This window comes from Anser cygnoides, chromosome 3, assembly GCF_040182565.1.
Source record: "Anser cygnoides isolate HZ-2024a breed goose chromosome 3, Taihu_goose_T2T_genome, whole genome shotgun sequence".
Lineage (NCBI taxonomy): Eukaryota > Metazoa > Chordata > Aves > Anseriformes > Anatidae > Anser > Anser cygnoides.
Window position 1 is genome coordinate 14,146,722 of NC_089875.1, and position 26,165 is coordinate 14,172,886.

Consider the following 26,165-nt stretch of genomic DNA (forward strand, 5'->3'; position numbering starts at 1 on the left):
ACGGAGGCCCACCACCAGCCTCCCCGCACCATCCCTGGGGACGAGGCCGAGACCCGTGCCCGAGCCGTGCCGCGGGGCTTTGCCTGCAGCCCAGCCGCCCTCAGAGCGGAACCGCGGCTTCCTGTCACCGGGGGCGGCTCTGGTTGTGGTCGGGACCACACAGGCCTCAGGGGAAGCCGGGGGCGACTCCGCAGCCTCCCTCTCTCCACCACCTGCCCCGCTCATGGCCGGCGATGAGAGCGGCCGGCCCGGTGGAGGCGGTGGCAGGAGGCCACCCAGGCACGCCACGTCCCCGCCACCAGTGACCCGCAGCCGCAGCGTTTGAGCTGGGTTTATTTGCTGTTTGTTCGGCGCTGCCGGCCTCCCCCCGGGAGAGCACGGCAGTATTTGGGGGCGCGGAGCTTGCTGGTGGGAGCGCGACGCGAGGCGGGACCCGTCCGTCTCGGCTCCAGCACCCACCGCTGGCGGCTGCCAGTGCCCCGGTCCCAGCTGAGGGACGGCGGGTGACAGCCGGGGAGGCACCCAGCAGGCTACAAAGCCACCCGGTGGGAAACGTTTGGCATCCACATCGTGCTGGCAGCCAGCCCTTTCCCCCCTTCGAGTCCCTCTGTCCCCGTAGCAGCACTTCAGCGGCTCTGTTCAGCGCAGCCGCTCCTGCAGGAGGCTGACCGGAGTCCAGGGCCTCGCTCCTTGTACACACACTCGCCCTCTGGACACCCCCGGCTCGTGACTGCCAACCGGCCCGCCCGGTTCAGCTCTACAGCCCCGGCTCAGGGCCGAGAGCAGCCCAGGTCGCGCCAGCACGCTGCACGAGCCCTCACGGTTACGTGGGCACCGCCGCATGCTTCCCACCAGCGGCCTCCTGCAGAGGCTCTCCCCGGTGCCAGCCCCGGCCTCAGCTGGGCCCGGCAGGGGCAGGGGAAGCACAGAGCAGGCAGGCTTCCCCCTGGCAAGGGCGCAAAGCCAGCCCGCAGTCTCCCGGTCCGTCATTCCGCGGGTGGGCGGCGGGCAAGGACGTGCGTTCGTCTCCTTGGGGTCAGGACCGCCACGTACGCCGGCTGCAGGGTTCACTCTGCCCGTCGGATGAACCAGATCTCATTGCGGCGCTGAGGGACGCTGGGGTTCTGGTAAACGGCCACGATGTAGGTTTCCCGGAGCACGGCGTCTGTGGAGCCCAAGAGCTCCCAGAAGAGACCGATCTCCCGCAGAATCGTCTCCTCGGTGGTTATCCCGTAGAAAACCCTACAGGAAAGAGAACAACATCAGCAAACAGAGCCGCCAGCTGCCGCACTTCGCCCCAGCCACGGTCTCCCATCCCTCTGCCCACCGGGGCGTCGCAGCAGCCCCGCGGCGAGCCCAGGGAGCGCGGCCGGCGCTGGGGTCACCTGGTTATAACCCGGAGCGGCGCCCTCTCGGTGATGTGGATTTCGGGGTCCATGGGGATGGGGGGGTTTTGCTGGAACTGTCCCGGGAGGTAATAGGCGGTTAGGACCTCGCGCTCCAGCTCGGTCCCCTCCTCGTTCAGGTGGATTTCGTTGAGCACCGGGACCGTCATGCCCAAGTAGCGACCTGGAAGGAGGCAGGAAGGCAGCCAGCAGGCACGGTGAGAGGCGAGGGCCGAAATGAGGCAGGGCCCTCCCTCTGCGCAGCCTGCCAGCCCCCAACAGCCCCTGCCTGCACACACCTACAGAGTTCTCCTTGCAGATGTAGCGCATGAGCTTCATGAAGCTCAGGGAGATGCTCTGCTCATACAGGGGTTCCCCCTTGGTGACACACGCCCACTTCCCAGCTGGGTAGTGCCGCTCCTCGTAGGCCGCTTCCTCACACTGCAACAGGCCACAGGACAAAGCCGGTCAGAGTTTAGGGCGCTGGCACTTGGGTGGCAAAGCCAACGCCACGACGGCAGGCGAGAAGCGGGGAGAAGGGATCCTGCCGAGACGGGACTCCCTGCATGCCAGCAACTGGCAGGGGGGGACGGAGAAGGCGAGGGGAGCTGGCATGGTGCACACACCTCAGGCAAGGACACGCAGCGCCGCTGGGCAGAAGTCAGCGAAAGGAACAGCACAGACACGGGGCAGGGCGCGGGGAGGCTCCTGGCATGCACACGGAATGCAGCACATCCTCAGCAGGGAGCACAGGGCTTTCTGCTGCTCTCCGGTCACTGTCCTGCCTACACACAAGGATGGTCCTGATTCCAGGCACCCAAAGGCCTCCACTAAGCTCGACTGGACCCTCGGGCGGCAGCGCCCATTCCCTTGAGCACTATGTACATTGTGGGGTAACAGGCAAAAAACCTCCTGCGCAGGAGAAAGGAAGGCCTGGCGGCAGAGCTCTAGCACAAAGAAGAGCTGCGAAGGTTGGACAAAACTCCTCTTGGATCCTTCTCCCAAACCAAGAAGTGAAATTGGGAAGAAGAGACACGAGCACGGGTCGTGCAAAGGGGACAGCTTTGTGGTAAGGGTCAGAACCTCTATTTCCACGACAGACACTCGGTCTTCTGGACAAGCCCAAAAAAGAAAGGGTGCACAGGAGTCACCCTCAGATGGGGCCATGCCTGTTCCACCAAGCCCAGCAGAGCAACAGCATTTACCAGACAAGGGAACCCACCAGACAGTCCCTCTAGACTGTTTGCAGTTCTCATCTCTGACAGCATGTGAGAACGAACCTTTCAGTTCAGCAAGGCACGGTGTCTGGAGCCCTGCAGCCTGACCCGTACGTTGACCAAGCACCCCTCTAGAAGGTGAGACTTGGGCAAGAGAAAGAGTGACAATGCTTCACATCCACTGGGTCGGGGATTTTGTCTCAGTACTGAGGCCAGGAAGGCTCTGCAGGTGGTACAGGAATTCATGCACTTCCAAGAGGATGACACGAGGCTCAGGAGGAGCAACCACACACCACCCACCTGCCTGAGCCTGGGGAACGCATCCACAAGGGCCCAAGCTCCTGAGTCCCCTCAGCACTGATGCCACGAGGCGGCTCCCATCTCCTCACCCAGCCCCGGAGTCGAACTCCAAGAATCCTCCTCAGGCACAAAGGAGGCACCAACAGCAACAGAAGATCTTCAGGTCCCACGGAGTCCCAGGGACCGCTCCTGCTTGGGATCGGTGCAGGTACAGAGGAGCCCAAACTAAGCCACTGGGATGCAGAAGAGCAGGGAAAGGAGTGCGGTGAAGCCCTGGTTCAGGGCTGTGCCCCCGCGTGCTGAGACGTGTCTCACAGGCAGCTGTACTGGACCTCAGCCCAGAAGAAACTGGTTAAGCCCTCCTCGTATAGAGGACAACTGACAGACGTCTGGTTGGGAGCAAGCCTAACCAAGCCTGCAGAGACACAAGAACCAGTCTGACGAGCGCTTCTTCACAGTTATTTCTCAAAGCACCTTTTTGTGCAAGAGATTAGAGGAGGTGTGCAACTTAGCAAGAACGGGAGTCTTCAAGCAGCAGCTGCCAGGTTTGGATCAGCAGCTGTGACAAACAATAACATGTGCTCGGGTCTGACAACCAGAACCATGGAATATCCTGAGCTGGAAGGGATCTGCGTGGATCATCGAGTCCAACTCCTGGCTCTGCATGGGACGACCCCAAAATCAGACCCAGCTGTGTCTGAGGGTGTTGTCCAAACGCTTCTTGAGCTATGACAGGCTTGGTGCTGTGATGACTTCCCTGGGGAGCCTGTCCCAGTGCCCGAGCACCTCTGGGTGCAGAACCTTTCCCTGACCCCCAGCCTGACCCTCCCCTGTCCCAGCTCCATGCCGTTCCCTCGGGTCCTGTCGCTGTCCCCAGAGAGCAGAGCTCAGCGCCTGCCCCTCCGCTCCCCTCGTGAGGGAGCTGCAGGCCGCCATGAGGCCTCCCCTCAGCCTGCCCTGCCCTGAACACACCAAGGGGCTCAGCCACCCCTCTACATCTTCCCCTCCAGACCCTTTATACTTCGGACACTTCTGACAGCTTTACGCCCCTGTTGCGCCGTGGCACCCCAAGCCGCACGCGGCGCTGGCAGCGAGGCCATGGCAGCACAGAGCAGCACAGCCCCTTCCCCCGGGCGGGATGCGGGGTCCCTCGGTGCTGCCAGCCGGGCCGCAGCCCCCCGCCCCCCACAGAAGCGCCCTGACCCTGTGCAGCCCCCAAGCAGCGCCCACACTTGCTTGGCACGGGTCGTGCCAGGCGGCGAGGCACCCGAGCGCGGCAGGCAGCGGGGTGCAAGGCTGGGGGGCTGCATGGAGGGGGGGGGGGGAATCGGGGGGATCAGAAGCGGGTCGGGGGTCCTCTCACCTTGCCGTGTCGCGACAGGGAGACGTGGGGCACGGGCTCCCGCGCCTGGCTGTGCCGGTTCATCTGGGCGATGGGGCCGGCCATGTCTGCAAGGCAAAGGGGTCAGGGGGTGCCCCGCGTGTGTCCCCCCCCCAAATCCCGGCCGTCCCCCCCCCGGGGCTCACCTGGGGGCAGGCTCACCCGGTGCGTGCTGGCCACGGCCTCCCAGTGCGCGAACAGCCGGCCCCGCTCCTCCTCGTCCCCCTCCTCCTCCTCGTCCTCCCCCCCCCCGCCTTCATCCTCCTCCTCCTCCTCCTCCTCCTCCTCCTCCTCGCCCAGCCCGTCCAGGTCCTCCAGCCTGATCCGCGCCATCTTCCCCCCCCCGTCCGCCTCCAAGCCCTCCCCAACCCCTTTCCAGCTCCACCCTGCTCCGGAAAAGAACTGCCCCTTTCTGACGTCATGATGACGTCACCACCCCGTCGTCATCCCCTCCGACATCCTCGCCCTCCGCCCCGGTGCGCGCCCCCTCCCCAAATACCCCCCCTAAAACACCCCCGGCAGCCACGGAAGGAAGGGGGGGGGGCTTTATTTCGGAAAGTACAGCTCGGGAGCCGCGCCGTGCCCCCCGCCCAGCCCCCAGTTTAAGCCCCCAGCCCTCTCCTGCAAGCTGGGGGCTTATAGGGGTGCCCCGGGGATGGGGGGGGGCCCCCGGGGGCTCCGGGTGGTCGTCGGGGGGCATCCCGGTAATGGGGGCGCCCCGGGGGATGGGGGCAGCCTGGGGCTCCGGGTGGCGGGGGGCACCCCAGTGCTCTAGGGGATGGGGGACATCCCGGTGCTCCGGGTGCTGGGGGGCACCCCACCTGCTGGGGGGCATCCCACCCCACCAGCACCCTAACCTTCCTGCTGTCCCCAGTGCCCCCCGCCACCCCAAACTAGCTAGGGGCTCCTTGCAGCCCCCCTCCCCGCCCACCAGGACCCCCGGAGTGGAGCGAGGGGGGCACACTGTGATGGGAAGGGAGCGGTGGAGGTGGGGAGGGGGGCCGGCTGCGGCCCTGCAAAGCCGTGGCGAGGCGCTGAGTGCAGGGGGGGGACCCGCGGGGGGGGTCAGTTGGAAGCGAGCAGGGAGCTGTGGGAGGAAAGATCCATGCTGCTGGCGCTGAGGCCTCTGCTCTCCGCACGGAGCCCTTGGGTGCCCTGAAAAACACAGCAGATATGAGAATCAGCACCCACGGCCCCCCCCGGCACCCTCTCCTGCCCCGTCCCCGTCCCTCACCTCGAAGGAGGCGTCGCTGGACTTGTGCAGGTAGTTTAGCGAGGCGGCTCGCTTCATGCTGCGAGGAAGCAGAGGAGAGCGGGGGTCAGCTCGTGCCCGATCCCCGTCGGCGGCACCGCGGCCCGCCGGGCCCATACCTGGTGTTCCTGGGCTCCAGGGGACCGTTGCCCTGCAGCTTCTTGACCAACATCTCGCTGCTCCTCCGGATCACGTCGCGGATTTTCCCCAGGGAGCTGCTGCGCTGGAGGGTGCCGCTGCCGTCCTGGAGACGGAGACACAAGCCAGGGGCCAGGGCTGAGCGGTGCTGAGGGGGGGCTCTGGCACGCTGAGAACCGACCTGCACCGGGCCACCGGCACCCCCAGCCCCGCTCCGTCTCCTACAGCTCAGCGGAGGTCCCCGGGGGCAGCAAGCAGCAAGCGCCGACGGGGGTCCCCGAGCCTGGGGACACCTTCGGTCAGGCCAGGACGTGCTGTTAGGGCATTCGCTTCCCCGCCTGCTGCCGGCTGGAAACGAGCCTCCCCTCTCCCCCTTCCTCGCTGTGCTGGTGGTGGTCCCCCTGCCCGTCCAGCATTTGTCCTGCTCCCGCTCGCTGGTCCTGCTTCACTCGTGTCAGACAAAACCACTCGGCACTCGCACACGGACTCAGCCCACCTCGAACGCCCCTGGGACGGGCTCGTCTGGCTGCTCCGGGGTGGCTCTTTACGGGGCTTCCTTTACTGCCTGCTTTCTCCAGAGACCAAACCTGGCCCTAAACCTGGTTCCCCAGTCTGTTGCCTCCCTCGTGCCCCCAAATGTCCCCGCTACTGAGACAGGTGCTCTCAGCCCTTGATGGACTCTAGCCCCTCTCGTGGTTTAGCTCCACGTGGATGCGTTCAGTGGCCGCGTGCCGGCTGCCAGCACACCACCGCCTTGTGCCACTGTGTCACCGAGCTCTCCCACGCGGCCAGGCACACCCGTTGCTCAAGGCTGCGGCATCGCTGCTGGTGTGGGGCTGCTTTTGCTCTCACGACCTGTTAACTGTGGTCTTCTTTGCTACTGATCCCAACGGCCCCAAGAGCTGTTTTCCCTGGCACAACGAGGCAGAAAAAACAGAGGTGAGGCAACCACAGAAGCCCTCATGAGCACGTGCGGGAGCCCCTTCGAACCCCTCCACGTGAACAAAGTGTGCCCTGGCCTGGGCTGGCAGCAGCGAGAGCCCAAGTGCTGTCCGGGGTCTGCCTTAAGTCTCCTTGTTCTCACCCCCAAATTTTCAGGAACTGCTGCAGCCCTGGGGAAGGGCTTTTCCAACACCTCCCTGCCGCGGTTACCCAAAGCTGATCCACCCCGGGCCTCTCTCCTCCAGCTGAACAGAACGTCTCCTACCAGCAAACCTTTCTCCCAGCACCGATCCCATCTGTTCTCGGGTAAGCCAAGCGCACTGAGAACCTCTTCGCTTTCTCATCGCCACGAGGGGCTTCCAAGCTGGGAACCACGCGCTGCTGCTGCCAGGCACCCACTCACCAGGAACGCAGAGAGCACCGTCAGAATTAGCAAGGCAAAGCAATCCAGCTCCTCCGCCGGGCATCCCAGGCAGCTTTGGGAAGAGCCGGCCATCGGTACGCAGCACTAGCAAAGATGGGGATGGAGGGGAGAGGGGGGAGGAAGCAAGAGAGCCCCGCCACCGCTAGCACTGGGTCACCACGCTGCTGGCAGGGCTCTGCCACGCCAGGCACTGTTCCTTTTGCCAGGGCACACGAGCCAGGGAGCATTGCCGGGGCAGGGGAGCAGGGTCGTGGTGCAGGGGCAGCGGGATCCCACTGGGAGGTAAGCTCTGGGGTCGGGGCTGGAGGATGGAGCCACGTTTCCCCAGCTGCAGCGGTGCAGGCTGACTGCAGACCAATGCCAGAACCGAGTGCTGCTGCACTCCGGGTTAAAAATAGCCTCCTTTCTCTCCCCGCTCCCTCTTCTGCAGCGTTATTTTTAACCCAGAACGCTGATGGGGCTTGGTTTACTGCAGAGCACCCACCTCACTGCACCCACCAGGATGAGAGCGCTGAGAACAAGCAGCAGCTCCACCACCGAGTCCCTCTGCTGCATGGAGGCAGAGGACCCGGGCAGGATTTGGCCGCACGTGAAGCTCAGCACCGAAGGGCACAGCGGGGTATTTTTCTGGGTAACGTAAACAGCTGTTGAGGAAAGCCCAACCTCAAATGCTCCACGGCAGCCCCGCCACGAGGCTGCAGGGCTAGGGTTGGAAGCAACCCCGGGTTGGAGACCGGGGAGGTGAATAGCAGCGTTGCGTCCCTCAGTGAGGTGCCCCCTGCCTCCCATGCAGCAGCACGCCCCCCCTGCACGCACACAGACACCAAGCACCCATGCCTGATCCAGCAGCGTCTCGCCCCCTCCACCCCGGGGCTGAGCAACGCTGCCCTACGGAGCATGGAAAGAAGCACAGGGCAGCGGTTCTGGTCTGTCTGCCTTTAATCAGAGGTACAGTCGTTACAGCACCAGGTCCGGGACACGGCAGAGCGCAGAGCCAGGTGGTGCTGAGGCCTGAACTGGGGGCTCCCCACGCTCCGAGGAGCACGGGGCAGCGGTGGGAGGGAGAGGCAGGGACGGTGCGGCCCTACGGCGCTCAGCCCTGGCCTCCAGCCCCCGTGGTCCCGAGGACAAGCCCCCTTTCAGCAAGCACAAGCTCCCAGGAGAGCGGTACGCACGTGCCCCGAGGCCTCCGCACCACCACCACGGGAAAGCCAGGCCCAGACAGACACAAGCAGGTTTATTATCGCAGCCTGCCAGGTGACTAGCATGAAACTACCTAGCTAAATAAATAAAGGGGGGGGGATTCCTGCGCTGGCCTCTAGGCTCTGCCCTGCTGCCTGCAGCCTCCCCAGGCTCCTCTCTCTCCCTGCAGGAGGGCAGGGAGGCTCGCCTCTGACAGCAGGTGGGATGGGGGCGTGCACCCAAGGGCCCGGGGCTCACGGCAGTGGTGGGCTGCTCTTGGGAAAAGGGCCTTTTCCCAGCGGGGACCAGCAGCACCGGGGGCACTGAGCCATCCCCACACCAGCCCAGGGTCAGCACTGCCTCCCTGGCAGTAAGACGTTTACGGTCTTCCCGTCCACGTGGCTAAGGACAGTGAGTCATAGCCCCAAGGACCGTGCCTTGCAAGCCAGGTCCCGCATTTCAGAACTCTTCCTCCTCCCCAGGAAAGCCTTCTCCTCCTGTGGAAACCTCCCTCCACCTCACCTGTCCCTCGTGCTTGGAACACCCCAAGCCCCAGCTCCTCCTTCCCTCACACCCTTCCTTGCACCTCCTCTTTCTCCCTGCTGTGCTTCAGTGAGCCCATTCTGTACCTCAGCCACTTGTACCTGCTTGGAGAGCAGCTCTGCTCTCCTCCTACCCATCCCTCTGCCTCCAAAGGAACAGAGAACAGCTTCTCCCTCACCTCTCCCTCCCTCAGCAGCCACATGCGGGGACCCTGGAGCCACAGGACGCTTTCTCTTACTGCCACCACCACGCCAGCTCAGCTACAGCGTCGGGTTAGGAGCCAGCAGCCAAAGGGCCCTTGGCCGTCACCCCGTACCTGGGATGTACAGCAGGGACATCCATGCCCCTGCCGAGAGCCCCCCATGCTGGCCCTGGGCTGCAGAGCACGGCGGGGAGGAGGAGAGCACGGCGGGGGCTGCCCTGTGCTGCAGGGAGAGTCCAGCTCGCCGGCGGCCAGCGCAGGTTTGCTACGGGGCGCTAACATCAGCTAAGCCTACGGGGGGAGAAAGCAAGCGGGCACACAACGGGCCTGCCAAGGCCAGGCCTCTGTGTCCCGAAACAGCCCCCCTACATCTTCGTGCCCCCCATCCCGGCCTCTGCAGAGGGGGGAGGGAACAAGCTAGGAGGGCTCAGGCTGTCTAAGGACGGTGGAGTCGGCACGCCCGGAGCGAAGACAGTCCCCTGCGGTCCCCAGGGGTGTGCAAGGGCGGGCTTGGGGTGGGGGCACGCAAGGGGACGGCAGCCCGCCGCCCTGGCCAGGGGGGAGCAGGCAGCTCCACGCAGATAGATCCTTCCTGCTCTTGCTGGCCACGGGGCTGGAGCGGGGCCCCGTGCGGCTGGGCACTCCTCTCTGCAGGCGCTGCGGTGCCCTCGCGCGCCGGGAGGGTTGGGGGGCTGGCGCGGAGCTCTTGCCGAGGAAGGAGGGATGGTGTGGAGGAAAAGTCGGAAGGTACAACACAAACATCCAGGTGATTGCGGTGGAGGGGAAAGAGGGAGTCTCGGGAGGCATTTAAGCCTAGTGCACAGAGAGGAGAGAGACACAATTCACAAGGCCGTGAGGTTGGAGGTAGCCCAGGGAGCTGCTGGGGCAGGGCCCGGGCTGCATGCGGTGGCAACGGGCCGCGTCTGGACGGGGAGAGAGGCTGGCGGGGCCGAAACAGCGGGCTCACGCCTTTACCTGGGCAGCAGGCAGCTGGTCCAGGGCTCGGGGTGCTTCTCGAGCTGCTCTGTGCAGCGGGGCAGAGAGGTCGCCGCCACCCCGGGGGCTCCCGGAGCCCTGCCTGCAGCAGGTGGCAGCTCAAGGGGTGGCAGCAGAGACGCCTGGGGCGGCGTGACCGAGGTCTCTAGGCCAGCAGAGGGAACAGCTGCCCGTGACGGACAGGAGCAGGGGGAGCTGCCTCAGCCTTCTTTTTGGGGCAGCTGGGGCGCAGCGCGGGGCTGCTGGCGGGGCAGAGGGAGCTGGCTGTGCGTGCTGCTGGCTGGGAAAGGCGCCGAGCAGCACGCGGCAGCAGCCGCGTCCCAGCTCCCAAAACCTCTCTCTACAGCTGGCTGGGCCCCCTGGGGAAGGATGACGGGGACGGGGACTGTCCCCCTCTGCTAACGGGGAACACGAGGGCCCTTTGGTGTTTTGCCAGGGCTAGGACCCTCCTCAGTCCTGACACCGAGAGCTGAGGCTGAGGGCAGCCTTGTGTGTGGAGGAGCCCTCAAAGCTCTGCTCCCCAGGCCCCCTCCAGCCACCTCCAGGGTACAATCCACAATCAAGAGAGCCAGCGGGCTTCAGGCTTGGGTGCTGAGGGGCTGTCATGGCAAGAGGGGAGAGGAAGGAGGAAGGGAGGCAGCTCATGCGGGTGAGGATGGAAGGGTTAGTGAGAGCAGACGCGAGGGGGGAGCGGAGGACTTGTGCTCAGTGTCGTGCCAGGCTGCAACCGACCCTAGGTGCCAGCTACGCTCTCAGCTAGAGCCTGCAGGAGATCAGTAAGCGTTAACAGCCCTCGAGCCAAGCACCCCTGATGTTCACACATGCTCACTTCTCCCGCCTTCTCGCAGAGGCCACCTGTCCCACACCTGGACCCCTACCTTCCTCCGAACTCAGCGCTAGTGACCGAAGTGCCCCTCAGTCTCCGAGCGAGCCCGGCAGGCTCAGCTCACCCTGCGTGAGCCTCAGCTAACAGCAGCCTCCTTCGCCACCGCCGGCCAGCTCAGCCAGGCACCCTGCAAAGACCTGCCTTTAACCACCTCTGCTCAGCCAGAGCCCACGGGTGGCGCGAGGCCGGGAGAGGACAGCAAAGGCACTGCCTGCGGGCTATCCCCCTGCCCTGAAGACACGCAGCCACAGACCCACCGGGCACACACACAGGCACGCACACACCTCCCTGGGCTCGGCGTTGCCCGTGGCGCGCTGCAGGACGGAAAGGCAAGTTGCTCGCGGAGGCTGCGTGGGCCTGAGATGGGGCTGATGCTCAGCCAGGGCCTCGAGAAGGGTGCGCAGCGGGGAGAGGTGTTAATAAGGTTGCCAAGGCTGAGATTAAGGGCAGGCCGGGACCAGCTCATGCTGTGCACTGCCAGGACCCGGCGGCCCCCCGGGAGCAGGAGCCGTCAGTGGGGGTTATCTGGCCTGTACGCCAGGAGCCAGGCCCAGACACGCACCTTCGTGGGCTGGCTGGCTCATGCCAAGAAAGAGGGGGAGGAAGTGTGCGGGGGGACAAATGGAGGCAGACGAGGATGCCACGACAGGCCACACGGGGAGAGCCCTGAGCCGGGCTGTCCCTTCCCTCCAGCAGCCAGCTGAGGCCATTCTTGATGGTGTCTTGTACTTACCCCGCTCCATTCCACGCCCATACTCACTTCCTCGCTACCGTCTGTGGCATTCTCGTACTTGACGCCGCCACCCAGGCTCCGACGTCTCTCTGTGCCGTCACCCTCCTTCAGGATCTCCACCACCTTCGTCTGGTTGATTGGGTCGATGCCCTGCAAGCAGAAAGGAATAAGGAAGCACCAGGTTTTGCCCTTCGGTGGTGCTGCTCTGCCCAGGCCCGTCCCACCTCTCAGCCGTTGCCCCATCGCAGCCAAAATCCTCCCGCGCGAGGATAGAGCCAAATGCTATCCTACATTTAGCAATCTGTTTGGGTTTCAGGTTCAGGGAGCCCCTTTCGAGCCACAAGCCACCCCGAGTGACAAGGGCTCGCTGCCCCAAAGCTGAAAACTTTTTGTCCTTCACATTTTGGTGCGTGAGAGTTTCTGCTCTCCCACAGCCTTTGTGCTGGGTGCTTACAACTCCCGCTTTGCGTGAGAATTGAGAGGAGTTTAGGCTGAGAGGCGCTCTAGGAAATCTCTACTGTATTTCCTGGACAAATAATTAGTAGGAGGAAAATATTCCAGTGAGTGCAGATCTCCTCGGTAGCTGACAAAGCCCAGTAAGCTGCCCTAATGCAGCTGCAGGATTCCTGCACTCCAAGAGCCACGCTTCCTTCACAACACAGATCCCCCCAGCATATGCTCCACCCATCCATGTGCATGCAAGTGCAGCCCCACATACGTATACACACACGTGTGTACCCCTGCACAACCCCAACGCCAACCACCGAGCTGTTCCAGGGTTGTGGGGATGTAAACCACGGACATCGGAGGCTGCAAGGCACGGGACAGCCCCCACCACACACATGGCTACGCCATGACCTGCCAGCCCCAGAACCCCAAAGTCCCCCCACCCGAGGAAGGTCCCCCCGGGGTTACCTGCCGCCGAGAGCGAACTGCACACTCCTCCAAGGTCTCAGCTGCCTCTAGCTTGCCCTGGCGCCGGTACAGCGCGCCCAGGTTCCTCAGGGTGGTGTTCACAGTTGGGCTACGGGAACAGATGGTGGGTGAGCGGGAGCCCTGGGGGCCACCTCGCCCACCCCCCGAGCTGCCCACGAACCCCTCTTACCTGCTAACCTTGCAGGCCTTGTACCAGCCGCCATACTCGGCGTAGGGAGCGCTGTCTCTGTGCTTGCTCTGTAGGGCGAGAAGACAGCCGTTAGCCCCATGCCTACCGCCTTTCTCCGCCCTGTGCTCTCCCGCTGGGCACCAGGATCAGGCCAGGCACATTTAGGTGTCCTTGGGTCAGAACCTGCACAACCCCAAGGATAAGACCACTCAGTATTCAAAATGCCTCTGATGCCTGCATATAGGCAGCCCTAGAAGGGTGGCTGAAACCACTGTGAAATGCTCTGGGGGCACAAAAAGCCTAGACTCGAGGCCAGAGCCGCTGTAAGGAAAGCTGGCTTCTCCCTGCTGCCACTAAAAGCAGGGAGAAAGAGGGGCGAGGGGAAAAAAGAAAAAAAAAAGAGAAGCTTTACAAAGACAGTTTTATACTTTTTTAATAGGAGATGTGTAAATGGCACAAAGCGGAGTGTAGCAGCCCCAGCAGAACAAGCCAGGTGTGTGGTCACCACTGCCTGATCATGCTGAACGTGCTGTGCCATTGCCCCCAGGGCAGCTGTGCCCAGGCCCGACTGTCCCAGGGGAGGAAGAGGCTCAGTCCTTGCCCAGGCTGCAAAGTGAATCTCACTCCAACTGCACATCTGTCCTGCAAGGCTGGATTTCCCGGCCTGCTCCACAGCCCTGGGAGAGAAGAGGACACGGCCAGCATGGCTCCGTTGGGCCTGCTTTGGCCGGCAGCTTTGAAAACGAATCTTTCTCTCAGCTCTTGCTGCTGTCAAGAGGCTGCACCCCCAGCTTAGACTCACCTTGCTCATCTCCTCTCTCTCCTCCGCGTGCATCCAGATCGGCTTGTGTTCATCTGTGTGGAGAAGGACACAAGACAGCTCCGTTCACCGCCTTGTCCTCTTGCTCTGTTACTTCCACTGCAGCTCCACCTCCTGCACAACCCAGCGCTGTCTCCAAAGCCAGCAGCTCACCAGAGGGAGGTGACGGGGCTTCCAGGCACTGCCCAGAGCCCCAGCGAAGTGACACTGCAAGGGCAGGGCATGGGAAGGAGGGAACAAGTCCTCCCACAGTGGAATACCTGGGTCAGGCCTACAGGAGAAACTTCAGGCCATGCCTGGGAATGACTGTGCCGCTTGCTATTTCCCCTTTTAGCCACAACTGCTTCCCAGCCTAGCAAAGACTCACAGCCAGAGCTCTCCAAGTCTCCTTCTGAGGGACGTGCAACAGCACCACACACTCGAAGGGCAGTGTCTCAAGGAGTGCCCAAAGCAGGGGCCCTGCAAGGCATCCCCATCCCTCTGCCAAGGGGATACCAGCACCAGCCAAGCCCCGGCTGAGAGCCAGGGGACCAAACTGCTCAGCCTTCCCCAGCCCCAGTAACTCCTGCTGTACAAACCATCCACGGAGCCAAACTCCTTCACATGAGCACGGGTGAGGATCTCCTTATACAGCACCTCCGCATCTTTGTATTTGCTTTGCTTCAAGTAGCAGGAGGCCTGTGAACAAGAGAACAGCTCCAATCCCACTGGACGAGACAGGTTAACCCTCCCCACCTCTCCCAGCTATCTCCCACCCACCCCCACACGGCCTCCTCCCAGGGTCTCACCAGGTTGTTCTTGGTCTTGGCCACGTTGGGGTCGTCAGGACCCAGGCAGCTCTCGTAGATCTCCAGGGCCCTGCAGTAATAGTACTCCACCTCCTCATACTTGCCCTGGTTCTGGCACAGCAGGGCCAGATTGTTCAGCTGCTTGGCCACATCGGGATGGTCTTTGCCTAGGACCTGGGTGCACGGAAGAAGGGAAGCCACAAAAAGACAACATTTAAAAATTGCAAGGTCAGGAAAGAAAACCTTAAGGGAGAGCTGGACGGAAGGAGGTCACGGGAGTCCAGTACCTTCTCACGGATCTCCAAGGCTCGCTTGCAGAGTGGCTCTGCTTCTTTGTACTTTCCTCTCTTGCCATAGAGAACAGCCAGATTGTTCAAAGTTGCAGCCACCTGCAGAGATATAAGTTTCTCTGTGAAACAGAGATGAATTCAGTGGGACCAACCTTGCCTACATGTCAGGAACTGGCTTCTCCTGGATCCTGCCAGGCCATACTGAACAAGAAGCAGAAAGATACTGACATGACAAAACGGTGCCCCACACCATGCAAACAGCACCCCACACATCACAGGGTCCCTGCTGTCCCTGGGCAAGAGAAGTGACCGAGAGGAGGGAGACACTCACCGCTGGGTGGTCTTTGCCCAGGGTCTTCTCACGGATGGAGAGAGCATCGTTCAAGAGGTGTGCTGCCTCTTTGTATTTATTCTGATCCCTGCAGTGCAAAGCCAACTAGTTATTCAGGGTTTGGACAACACAGCCCACGGCAAGCAGAACCACAAACAGCAGTCCCCCTTCCACACAGGCCAGCTCCCACAGCCCATTCATTTCTCCCTTCCTCCCTACTTTAGCCAGTCTCTAGTTTTATCAGGGAGTTTAGCAGTCCAAATCCCTTATCTGTGCCAAAAACCCTTTCTGAAGGGCAAATCCCTGGAAGCTGGGAGAACTCCTTGTCACCAGAATGTGCTGACCTGGTGAAAGGGAGGAAGAAAGCCCTCCTGGCCCAGTTGTGCCCTCCCCACTATCCCCACCTGTACACTAGCGCCAGGATGTTGAGCATGGTGGCCACATCGGGGTGATCGTGGCCTGATGTCTTCTCCAGGTCCTCCAGCGCCTGCTTGCAGAGAGGCACAGCCACCTCGTAGCGTCCCTGTGAGGCGTACTGGATGACGAGGTTGTGGAGGGTGCGCAAGCGTGCGGGAATCTCATAGCCTCCCTGCTGGGCAGCTGCCACCGCGCTGCTGTGCTGGTGGGGCACTGCAGGCACAGAACAACACACAGGGGCACGGTTGGCAGAGCAGGTTTGAACGGATACAGTCAGCAACCAAGCATAAGCACGCACTTACATCCAGGACCGTGTTCTTCCTCCTCATTTGGGAACAGATCATCCAGGGAGTCCTTGGTGGAGTCGCCCTCCTTCTCCTCCTGAGAAAACAGGAATCACAGTGCTATTGGTTCTCAGAAGAGATGACAGCAGCCTGGGCTGAGCCACCTGCGGATCTCTTCTCCCTGCTGCAGCCCAAAACCACCATCAACTTCCCTGGTGTCTCTGCCGCCATCTTTCTCCCACACAACAAACCCAGTAAAGCCAGATTTCCCCATCAAATCCTGGCACCCTACTCCATGCTCTGCCAGAGACCCTGCTGTGCATTGTAGCTGGGAAGGGACAAAACCCAGGGCAAGGCTGTTACACCCAGGCAATCCTGCTGCTCCAACCCCCCAGGGCAAAAGGCTGCTGCTTGACAGGACGAGGGCATACCGAAGGTGAGACATCCTCATCGTACTTCTTCAGCTGGTTCATGAACTCGAGGTGCTTCTTCTCCTCCTCCAGCTGAGCCACGGTTTGCTCGCTGCGCTGCAGCTTCTGCTGGGTGTTGGCCAGCTCGTCGCGCAGCCACTGGTTCTCCTGGCACAGCCTCCGCACCTGAGCGCGCAGCTTCTGCTTCTCCGACTCCACCGCGTTCAGGTGGTTGGACAGCGCCATCATCACCTTGTCAAGAGTGACAGTGAGAGTCAGGAGAGACCCCAGCCTCACATCTCCCTCACACGCGTGCTCAGGGACCACCCCCAGGGCCACACTGCCTCTCCAGCTCACGGGGGATGGCCACGCGCCTGCCTTCCCCCATCAGTCCCAGGTACCAACCACACAGGAGGGCACTTGCCGCTCTCACCTGAGCTTCTCCAAGCCCCAGTTCAATCATCTCCACCGACTTGCGGAGCAGGTTGGATTTCTCGTGCACGAGGTTGGCTTCTTCATCCTTCTTCAGGCACTTGATGGTCTCCAGCAAGCTGTGCAGGATGGAGTTGTGTTCGTTCTTGAGCGCCTCCAGGCCCTGCATCACCAGCTTGGTGTTGGAAATGATCTCCTCTTGGCTCAGCTTGTCCAGTTTCTCCTCCCTTGGGTACACCATGGTGGACATAGTCCTGGCCCTGCAGCCCTACAGAGAGAGAAAACCAAAATCTGAGTGCCTTGGTGCTGTTTCAGCAGCCAGACCCAAGTGCCACAGCCTCCTTCATCTGCCAGCGACAGGGTTCAACCAGCTGCCCACATTAAGCCCTTCCACTTCACCTTCCAAAGTCAGCACTGCCCTCCAGCACCCCCACACTCCCAGCAGCGAGGGGAGCTGATTTAGCTTCCATTTAGGAGCTGAGACTTGTGCTTGGCAGCTGTGGTTGCAACGTGTGCACCTCCCACCCGCAAACCACTGATGCGAGGAGGCTGTCAGAGCCCAACACCTCTTCTGACTGCGGAAGAGAGGGAAGGGAAAGCAGAGGGATGCCAGCTCCAAGCTTTCTGCTCCAGTGATGCACGTCCTTCAGGAAGCGCAGCAAACTCTCAGCGCAGCAGAGAGCCTCAGCAGGGCAAAGGTTCACGTTCCTCAAGACTGTTCTTACTTGTGAGCAAGAATCGAGTCCTTCCCCACCTAGCCCCCGAGTCACGATGCTGACTTCACGTCCGCTTCGTCACCCAGCGCCAGCACCACCTCGTGCTGCACCCACTGCACCCTCCCCTCCTGGGCGCCTGCCACGCTCCACATACCGTCATCCTCTGCGTTTGGCACTTCAGACTGAAAGGTTTCACCTTGACTGACACAGTTCCAGTTTGCTTTTGGGAAGACCAAATGGTAAGAACGGCAGGAAAAATGTCACCGAGATCAAGATACAGGGCACAGACTATGGCTTGGAAGAAAAGGATAGGTCTGTTGAGAACTGGCTGCCACTCAGAGCCTGCTTGCCAAATTGCTTAGCTGCCCATTCCTAGGGAATCCACCTGATCCGTAACTCCCCTGTGCTCTTTCCCACCTTGATAAAACATCAGGGGGAGGGATTGAATGCTAAAGCAACAAGGGAAACCCTGCCACAGTCAGCCTTCTGCGGGTAAGCACAATCCAAGAAGAGATGTGCAAGGATTCCCAGCTCCCGAGGAAGCCCGTGGCGGGACCCAGGCAGCAGCCCAAAGGATGCTAGCGCTGCTCCACCAGGCAAACCTCCACCTGCCTGCCCCAAAATGGGTGCACACAGCTTGCTAGCAAGGTGCAGCAGACACCTGCTTCCACAGAAGCCCAGGTAACAACTGCTGAAGGGCAAAATGGCCCCGTCACCAGTTTTGGCTCACAAGAAAACCCAGCTCCATACCCAGAAATAGGGAAATCAGGGAGCGGGAGTCCTCTGGAGCACAGGTACCGCTTGGAGACACAAGGAGATGCCCACAAGCAGCCTCGAACCCGGCATACAGCACACCTAGAGCTCTGCTCCAGGGCTTGCACAGCGGGGTGGCCCATGAGCAGCCCTTCACCTGGCCCTCTGTGTGCTGGGCCAGCTGAAAATGCTGACGGTGTTCACAGAAGCATTACTTACATCCCCACTGGGACGGCCTGAGCTCCTGCTGCCACCTTTGTAACGCTCAATACATACGCACTGAGGAGAGGAACATCTTATGAGCCGGGATAAAAAGCCACCAGAGCTCGCACCTTGCTTGGTAACAGTCTGACAAGCCCCAGATCCATAGGAAATCAGCCTCATTAATTCCGCTGTGCACAGAGCTACTCATCAACTGAGAAACTGCTGAGCTGCGTGTTAAAACACGAGGATCTCTGCTCCAGCAACATCCTGTCTTTCTTCTGCCCTTCCAGAAGAAAAAGCTTACAGCATCTCACAGTCCTCACATTCAACTTGTTTTTCAGAACTGCAGAGGCTTCAGGTTGTCTGAGAAGGGAGATTAAACAAAACAACCTGACCCAGGAGACATCGGGCTCATCCTACCCTGGAACGACATACATTTCCTGACCCTCGGATCCTCCAGACGTACTGATAGTGATTCTTCTCCTCTCACTGACTGCACAAACACTTCTGCACAATCCCTGACTTTCTCGGCTAGGATGATACCGTGGAAGCTGCAGGGAAGTCACCGTCCCTGGGGGGGTTCAAGGAAAGGCTGGACGTGGCGCTTAGGGATGTGGTTTGGTGGGTGACATTGGTGGTAGGGGGGTGGTCGGACCAGATGATCTTGGTGAGAGCAGCCCTGAGGAGAAGGACCTCAGGGCTGAAGAAGGTTGATATGAAAAGCTCAACACGAGCCAGCAATGTGCACTTGCAGCCCAGAAAGCCAACTATACCCTGGGCTGCATCAAAAGCAGCGTGGCCAGCAGGGAGAGGGAGGGGATTGTCCCCCTCTGCTCTGCTCTCCTGAGACCCCACCTGGAGTCTTGCGTTCAGCTCTGGGGCCCCATGGAAGTATTAGGACGAGTCCAGAGGAGGGCCATGAGGATGATGAAGGGGCTGTAGCACCTCTTGCACAGACAGGCTGAGGGAGCCGGGGTTGTTCAGCCTGGAGAAGACTCTGGGGAGACCTTACAGCAGCCTTGCAACAACCTAAAGGGCGCCTGCAGGAAAGCTGGGGAGGGACTCTTTGTCAGGGGGCGTAGTGACAGGAGAAGGGGTAATGGCTTTAAACTGAAGAAGGAAGACTTAGATGAGAGGTTAGGAGGAAATTCTTCTCTCAGAGGGTGGTGAGGCCCTGGCACAGGCTGCCCAGAGAAGTTGTGGATGCCCCATCCCTGGAGGTGCTCAAGGCCAGGCTGGATGGGGCTTTGGGCAACCTGGTCTGGTGGGAGGTGTCCCTGCCCATGGCAGGGGGGTGGAATTGAATGGTCTTTAAGGTCTCTTCCAACCCAAACCCTTCTGCGGTTCTGTGGCAAGCACAGTTCTGCTAGGCACCAACTCCCTTAGTGCTCAGCTCCAACTTCCCATTCAAGGGGGGAGCGCAGATTGCCCGGGCTGGCTGCAGGGTGCCAGACCTAAGAGCAGCACACGGGCCGCTCACTCCCAAACACCACCAAGAAAACAAAGAGAGGGCTGCAGAGGAGTCGCTTAAACGCTGCTCCCTTTAGTGCAGGGAAGAAAACCCACGAACGCTGGCAGAAGACAGCTCATTGTCCCTCCGAAGCGAGGATTCTTCCCTACAGAGCCTTATTCCCAGCCCTCCCCAGGGCTGGCAGGTCTGTGCTCGGTGCACAGCCCTCCAGAGAGGCAACGTGCTGTATGGCAACCGATGCCAAGGTCAGGCAGGCCGAGGCTGCTGCATAAGCACTCTTCCTGCTCCCACACATTCAGCAAAGGGCATGGAGCGTCCTTTATCCGGGCAGAAAGAGGAGGTTCAGGCTGGAGCACCCAGCTCCTCATTTATCCACCTGCCATCCCCACAGCTCCGGGGGTGCCGCGGCTCAGGTCTCCACCAGCGCGTTTCTGCTCTACTTGGCACGGCCTCCCTGCTGACGGTGAGCCGCCGGAACAGCCCGGCTTCCCGACAACACCCTCCTCCCCTCCCCTGCTCCCGTTTGGAGGAGCGCTGTGGGAAGGCAGGGCAGGAGGAAGCCTGCACGGAGCTTTGCAGCACTTGCAGCCAGCCGGGGAGCCACCAGCTGCCACGTCCTGCCGGGCACAAACCTTCCTCCTGCGATCCGGTGCGGCACCGGGAAACCACCGAGCATCAGCAGTTTTCGTCAGCCCACTTTTTCTGCCTCTGAAATCCGCTCCCACACACAAGAGCTGTAAGAGGAAAGAGCTGGAAGCTTCGGCGCTTGCATCTTAAGCCCACAACGGAGACAAGGATGCCAGACGATGGTGGGTCCAAGCGGACCTCAAAGTCACGCTGCCTAATGCCAGGAGGCTCCAGGGAGCCACAAACCTGGCACCGGGGAAATCAGGGGGCAGCTACGACAGAAGCAGACTTCAGGTGGTCTTTTGTTACCTCTACACGTGCCTGAACAAATTCAGCTCGCTTCACCGCCTCCCTGCGCGTCCCTGGACCAAGCACAGGTGAGATGCAGGGTGCTGCACAGCTCGCATGAGTGGTGCTGTCAGGGCAGCGACTGCAGCTTCCTTCAGACTGCAGATGGCCTGCCAGTGCTTCCTGCATGGCAGTGAGCGCAGATCTTTTAGCAGCAAGCTCTTCTGTAGGAGAACGCGATCTAAGGATACGGTAATTGCAGGAAAAACAACTGGGTTCTGGAAAAAAAAGCTTCCTGGGGAGAAGAATGAGGCTGATTCATAGCGAGAAGGAGGGAGTAAGTTTGGGAGACGGATATTGATGAGCATCTCAGAAATGGAAACACGGGGCTGGAGGCTTATTTTCACAGCAGTTATCCCAGTCTTGTGCTTTTGTTACCTAGAGCAGGTAGGGTGACCTCCTTGAGGGAAGCAGGGAAGAGTTTGGGGGTTGCTTTGTTAGGGTTTTGGGGTTTTTTTTTGGACCTCTGCCAGCTCATTGCTGTCAAACCACCAAATAAAGGGTTTTTTGGAAGTCTGGTTGACCTCCACGAAGCTGAAAGTGAGATCACCGATATACAGCCGAGCCTCCACATCACAACGAAACCTCAGCCTGACGCCTCGGACACCAAAAAGTAAAACGAGGGCAGTGAAACAGCGTGCTGAGGTTCAGCCATCGCAGAGCTGGTGTCACAAGCCTCCTCCTCGTTTTGATACCATAGCATCAGGAAACAAACAGGGACTGCAGGAGCCTACGGGCAGCCAGGACACACCCGCTGAGGCTCGTGTGAGGCATGGAGCGGGAGCAGTGCTCTGGGATGCCGTGCCAGCAATGCCTGGGACACGTCCTGCTCCCTCAGAGCCACCGAGGGCACACAAACAGGACACCAGGCCGGGGCCAGCACCCGGGGAGCTCCTACCCAGCACGTTTCTGAGCTGCAACCCCAAAGCCAAAAGGTGCCGCCCAACTCTGATACGCGTGGGGCCCTGCCATTGTTTAACCCTGGCTTATGAGTTTCTCCACCCTGCTGCGGAAAAAAGGGGCACCTACGGGCCCCGTCTTCTGCCCCGGTTCTCCCCCAGCCCCTGCCTCCAGCCCGGACCCCTCCTGCACTGCAGAGCCTCATGAGTCAAACTGACTGATGCACAGATGGCCTCGTGTACCTTACACAGGCTGCTGTGTTGCAGTTTCCTCCCTAACTAAAGGTCTGCGATGGGTATTTGTGTCATTGGGAAGGTCTCTGGTCCATCCTCCTGCCTCTGATCAGGTATTTGAAGGCTGCGTCCAGTCAAGGGTTGAGTATCTCCCGAGGTAGAGATCCTACAAGCTCTTCAGACCCCTAACCCGGTCTGACCATCCAGGAGAAAAAAAAGAAAAGGAAAATAAAATCCTAACCTGAATTCCGATTTGATAAACTCCTCCTCGTGTTTCCCTTCGCTGGGCACCACTTCAGGACAAAGGGGCCGGGCGCTGCAGCATCAGGCACTGATCCTGGGCCCGAAGGAAGGGAATGCAGCACACACGTGTCCTTTCACCAGGGACACAGCTGGGAATCCACCAGTGCAATCCACCTCCAGCAGCAGAGCTGGGAATGGAGGCAGGAAGCTCTCACGCCCTTGTCCTCTCGTGCCCGAAACACGGGACTCTCCTCAGCACCCAGGCATCCCCTCGCGTGGTTTAAAGCCAATCTCCAGGCCCAGAAAGGCTTCACCCACCCAGCTTCCCCGGGCTTGACGGTCATTTATAACTCGGCGCAAGTTGACTGCGCTGCTGGAAACAGCTCAGCCCGCCCTACGCCCTGGACGGGGATCAGTGCCAGGACTGCTTCTTTCAGCAGCAGCTGACACATGCCAGCTCTAGCTGAGTGTGACGCTCCAGGAGCCCTTCTAGATGCCAGAAGGCCTGTGTTGGGAAAGCCTGCGCTAACCCGCAGGCTGCAGGAGCCCCAAGGGTGTTTAACTAGGGCTCAGGGAGCAGATTTGCAGCTCACGTGGAAGGGTTCTCCCACAAGAAGAAGGGAAAACTCCACGAATGCTCTTTCCCCCAAGCATGAAACATTCCTCTCTGTCCCAGAAGCTTCAGCTCCCCGCCACCCCAGTCTCTAACAGAAAACGTGCTGCAACACAACCTTCCTGAAGCCTAGGGCGAGGTGGTGGTAAGCCGGCTTTCCAGGGACGTGGCCGCGGTGATCCAGGTTCAGAAAGGACCTGGGAGCTTCTCATCTCCTCCTGCTTTCCAGCCCACGGCTGGAAATGGCAAACTGGGGTTTGTTCTGGTTGACCAGAGCAAACAATTCTTGGGTTACCAAAGCGTGAGCCAATGTCAAGAGCACATCTGCTCTGGGGAAGACAGAGGAGCTGCTGTGGTCGGCTTTATATCAGATCAGCCGCTCCTTTCAAGACCAGAAAGGGCTTACCCCTTTTGTTCTTTGGCAATCGCAGAACACAGACACGGGAGGCAACGCAGGTAAAATAAGTAAAGAAATAGGAAGAGACACGTGTGATAGCAGAAAGAGACTGTGACAGCAGAAAGCCCGATTGCTCCTTACGGCCCCTCGTGCTGTTTACAACACCGGCTGGCCTGGAAAACACGCACCTTTCACTGGGACCAGAGGAATGGCAGTCTTCATCACCCCCCACCCTTGCGCTAGCGTCTCCAGATCAGCTGATAAGGTGTTGTTGTTTGTTTTTTTTTTAAATAAAAAAGCAAAAAAAAAAACGAAAACAAAAACCTCTTGCTCATGCCCGCAGCAGCCAAATCCACTCTGCATCTGCTGTGGCTGGGACGAGAGCGGAGCACCATTAAAAACCTGTTTCCGGGCTAGCGGAGACAAGAGCTAAGCAGCTGGAGCGAAGCCAGGCCGAGCATCTCTCCCTGGCTTCCCGATCTGATGGGGAAAGAGGGAGGCAGGGAGGGAGGGAGCCTCGCTGCAGAGCGAGAGCCGTTACCTTGCCCTGACAGCACGCAGCGGTATGAAAGCAGGCGGAATAATTCCCAGGAGCCGATGCCTCTGCAGGCGTCTGCCTAATCCGAGGGCTGGATGTGCCGCAGGAGCACGGGGACGGTCGGGGTGCCGCTGGGCCCAGCGAGTGCCCCGGAGCTGCTCCGCGTGCCCTGGGAGGCCCTGCAGCGCCCACACCCCCTCCGCTGCATACCTGGGGCGGCTGCAGGGACCAGCTGACTGCGGGCGGGCTATTTCCAGAAACAAACGGGCCTCAAAACACAACAAGGCAGGCGAGTTCCCCGAGACAAAGCTTTACCCGCACAATAAGCACAGGATCGGCTTCACCTCCGGCTCCCCTAGCAAATCGAGCCTTTACCCGGCACCTCCGCCAAGGTCAAAGCCTCGCAGCGCGTCCCCTGTGCCCCCCCCCCCCGAGACCCTTTTTGGGATTAACGCCGTTGTTCCTACCTGGGCATTCCTCCCAAAGAGCTGAGGAGAGGAGGCGAGCTTCCTGCTCCTCCCGCCAGTCACGGCAGAGCGCAGCCGTGTTTATTTACCCTGCGTCTGGGCTGGCGAGATCTTTGACCCCGTGCTCGCTGCACACCGCCCTCCTCCTCCTCGCACGCAGCGGGGGCAGGTGCTTTTTTCCAGCTCCCCAAGCGGGACAAAGTGACCCGGGGAGCAGAGCCCAAGGGCGCTAGAGGAGACCCTAGCGGGGAGCAGCGCCGCAGGAGAGCTGGGCAAGGTGCGGGGGAAGCCGGTGCCGGCTGGAAGCGCGCCGCAGCCTCCCACCATTGTGCAAATATCTCCGGGCTGCCCGGCCAGAGCTCTCTGCGGCAACACCATCCCCCAGCCCTCCTCCAGACACGGCCTTCTAGCCGCATCCCTTCTCCCTCCCGGAGGTTTACGGGGAATTGCGTCCCCCCCCAGCCCCTCCAGCAGGGTGTACCTCTGCTCGGGGAAGCGTTTTATTTGCACAAGGAACGTTTGGGCGGAAACAAGGCTCCCAAAGTTTGCGAGCCATGGCTGTGCACTCGGAGCCGCCTCCGTCATCGCTCCTCTGGCTTTGTCTGGCAGCGGGAGGCACGCCCGCTGCGTATCCTTGGGACGAGGAAAGCAGAGACGAAACCCCTCCATCCCTCCCCGGCGTCGCCGCAGCGTGGTTCCGCGCCTACCTGCCTTCCTGCAAGCTCCCCCAGGGGAAAACTTTCCGCCGGCTCTCCCCAAAACTGCAGTTCAAAGCGGCCCTTTGTTACGGGACGGCCGGGCGCCCTGCCCGTCCCAGTCACCAGAAGGGAATCTTCCGCCGAGGAGCGGTACCTGGATGCCTGCAGTGGCTTGTCCGGCGCTCCCGCCTGCCCCAGCGGTGCCGCGGAGGAGCAGTGGGCACGGCGGCGGTGGCGGCGACGCGGGGCTCCCACGGCGCTGCCCTCGGCTTCCAGCAGCAGCAGCAGCAGCGCCAACCACACTGCGGGGGGGAGGGGAGGAGATGCGGCCGGGCTCCAGGAACACCACGGCCCCACCGCTCCGCTGGCAGCGCCACGCACACCGACCCCACGGCTGCCACCGAGCTGCTGCTGGGGGGCTGCCCCCATCTGAGGGCTCGGGGCGGGGGGCTGATGCCGTTCCCTCCGGGCTCCCAGAAGCACATCCAAACATCGATCCTATGGCTTGGGGGGTTTGCATCCCTGTTCGTTATCGCCCTTACCTGCGTGGCGGCATCGCCCCACGGCCGACACCTCCCCGAAGCCCAGCTCATGGAGCCGCAGGGCTGCCCCCCGCAGCCGCCCAGGCCCTATTTCCATGCCCCGGCTGGCTCCGGGGACAGGCTCCCCGGCAGCCCTACGGCACCAGGCCTGGCTGGGAGCGAGGACGATCGCCACGGCCCTGCGGCCAACGGGGCTTCGCACAGGGCCTCGGCGGTGCGGCGGGGCACCACGGAGCACCCCGAAACGTATCGGGGCCGTGCTGGCCTGGGGGGCCCGCACCTGCCCAGGGGGGCTCCCTGGGGACAGCGGGGTCGGGGTGCCGCAGGGCGGGAGGCATGGGAAGGGGGCTTCGGGGGGGCACCCTATTTTGGGGAGGCACCCTATTCTTGGGAGGGGGGGCACCCTATTTTGGGGAGGCACCCTATTCTTGGGAGGACACCCTTATTTTGGGGAGGCCCCCTATTTTTTTGGGGACACCCCGTTTTTGTGGGGACACCCCCCTGCCCGCCCTGCCTGACCCCGGAGGGCAAAGCCACCGCAGCCTGCTGACAGGGCGGCCCCGGGGCCTACAGGCCTGGCGCCTCCCCGTGCCGCAGACCCGCCCCACCGGCCCTAAATCCCCCCCAAACCCCCCCGGACCCCCCCCCCGTCCCGCTCCTACCTGCTCGGCACAGGGCGGCGGAGACCGGTGCGAGGCAGCGGCGGCGGCGGCGGCACGGGGCGGGGCCCGGCCCAAATCCGCCCCCCCCTCTCCCCGCTTCTCCCCTCCCCTCCCCTCCCCCCCCGCTCAGCGGCGCGGCCCCTTTAAACGCAACATGGCCGCCGCCAGCCGCCACCGGCGCCCGCGCGCCCCCTCGCGCCAACACCGGGAGCGGAGCCACGCCCCCACCTGGCGCTTGGCCACGCCCCCTCCGCTTGGCCACACCCCCTCCCCGTGACCGCGCCCCCTCGCCCGT

At 61.5% G+C, this 26,165-nt stretch overlaps 2 protein-coding genes across 10 annotated transcripts; both read right to left on the reverse strand.

Annotated features, from left to right (window-relative positions):
* Positions 1-316: 316 nt before the first annotated feature.
* Positions 317-4,712, reverse strand: LOC106044719 (heme-binding protein 1-like). 2 transcript variants are annotated; one of them, XM_066993512.1, is made up of 5 exons: positions 4,430-4,631; positions 4,266-4,351; positions 1,685-1,826; positions 1,386-1,569; positions 317-1,242 (listed from the first exon to the last, which is right to left on the reverse strand). In XM_066993512.1, exons 1-5 carry the CDS (start codon positions 4,614-4,616, stop codon positions 1,068-1,070), a joined length of 774 nt encoding a protein of 257 aa, XP_066849613.1. In that variant the 5' UTR covers positions 4,617-4,631; the 3' UTR covers positions 317-1,067. The 2 variants fall into 2 exon arrangements, with proteins under 2 accessions (XP_066849613.1, XP_066849614.1); XM_066993513.1 differs by lacking the exons at positions 317-1,242; positions 1,386-1,569 and adding exons at positions 2,012-2,170; positions 2,903-3,135 and having other exon boundaries at positions 1,692-1,826; positions 4,430-4,712.
* Positions 4,713-4,814: 102 nt separating this feature from the next.
* Positions 4,815-26,023, reverse strand: KLC4 (kinesin light chain 4). Of its 8 annotated transcripts, none has more exons than XM_066993497.1 (17): positions 25,871-26,023; positions 24,821-24,968; positions 16,460-16,726; positions 16,048-16,278; positions 15,635-15,713; positions 15,320-15,545; positions 14,916-15,003; positions 14,582-14,683; positions 14,295-14,468; positions 14,085-14,184; positions 13,489-13,541; positions 12,687-12,754; positions 12,497-12,605; positions 11,609-11,731; positions 5,655-5,779; positions 5,518-5,575; positions 4,815-5,438 (listed from the first exon to the last, which is right to left on the reverse strand). In XM_066993497.1, the coding sequence occupies exons 3-17, from the start codon at positions 16,706-16,708 to the stop codon at positions 5,349-5,351; spliced, it is 1,875 nt and encodes a 624-aa protein (XP_066849598.1). In that variant the 5' UTR covers positions 16,709-16,726; positions 24,821-24,968; positions 25,871-26,023; the 3' UTR covers positions 4,815-5,348. The 8 variants fall into 8 exon arrangements, with proteins under 8 accessions (XP_066849598.1, XP_066849597.1, XP_066849601.1 ...); XM_066993496.1 differs by having other exon boundaries at positions 11,582-11,731; XM_066993500.1 differs by lacking the exon at positions 24,821-24,968 and having other exon boundaries at positions 11,582-11,731; positions 25,871-25,987.
* Positions 26,024-26,165: the final 142 nt, after the last annotated feature.

Excerpts from the sequence above, each read along its gene's own strand:
- LOC106044719 (XM_066993512.1), bottom strand. The coding sequence starts at position 4,616 with ATGGCGCGGATCAGGCTGGAGGACCTGGACGGGCTGGGCGAGGAGGAG. Across the intron at positions 4,352-4,429 it reads CCGGGTGAGCCTGCCCCCAG|ACATGGCCGGCCCCATCGCC; the intron begins GTGAGCCCCGGG and ends TTTGCCTTGCAG. Across the intron at positions 1,570-1,684 it reads CTGCAAGGAGAACTCTGTAG|GTCGCTACTTGGGCATGACG; the intron begins GTGTGTGCAGGC and ends GCCTCCTTCCAG.
- KLC4 (XM_066993496.1), bottom strand. The coding sequence starts at position 16,708 with ATGTCCACCATGGTGTACCCAAGGGAGGAGAAACTGGACAAGCTGAGC. Across the intron at positions 14,684-14,915 it reads TGGGCAAAGACCACCCAGCG|GTGGCTGCAACTTTGAACAA; the intron begins GTGAGTGTCTCC and ends ATATCTCTGCAG. Across the intron at positions 12,755-13,488 it reads AGAGAGAGGAGATGAGCAAG|AGCAAGCACAGAGACAGCGC; the intron begins GTGAGTCTAAGC and ends CTCGCCCTACAG.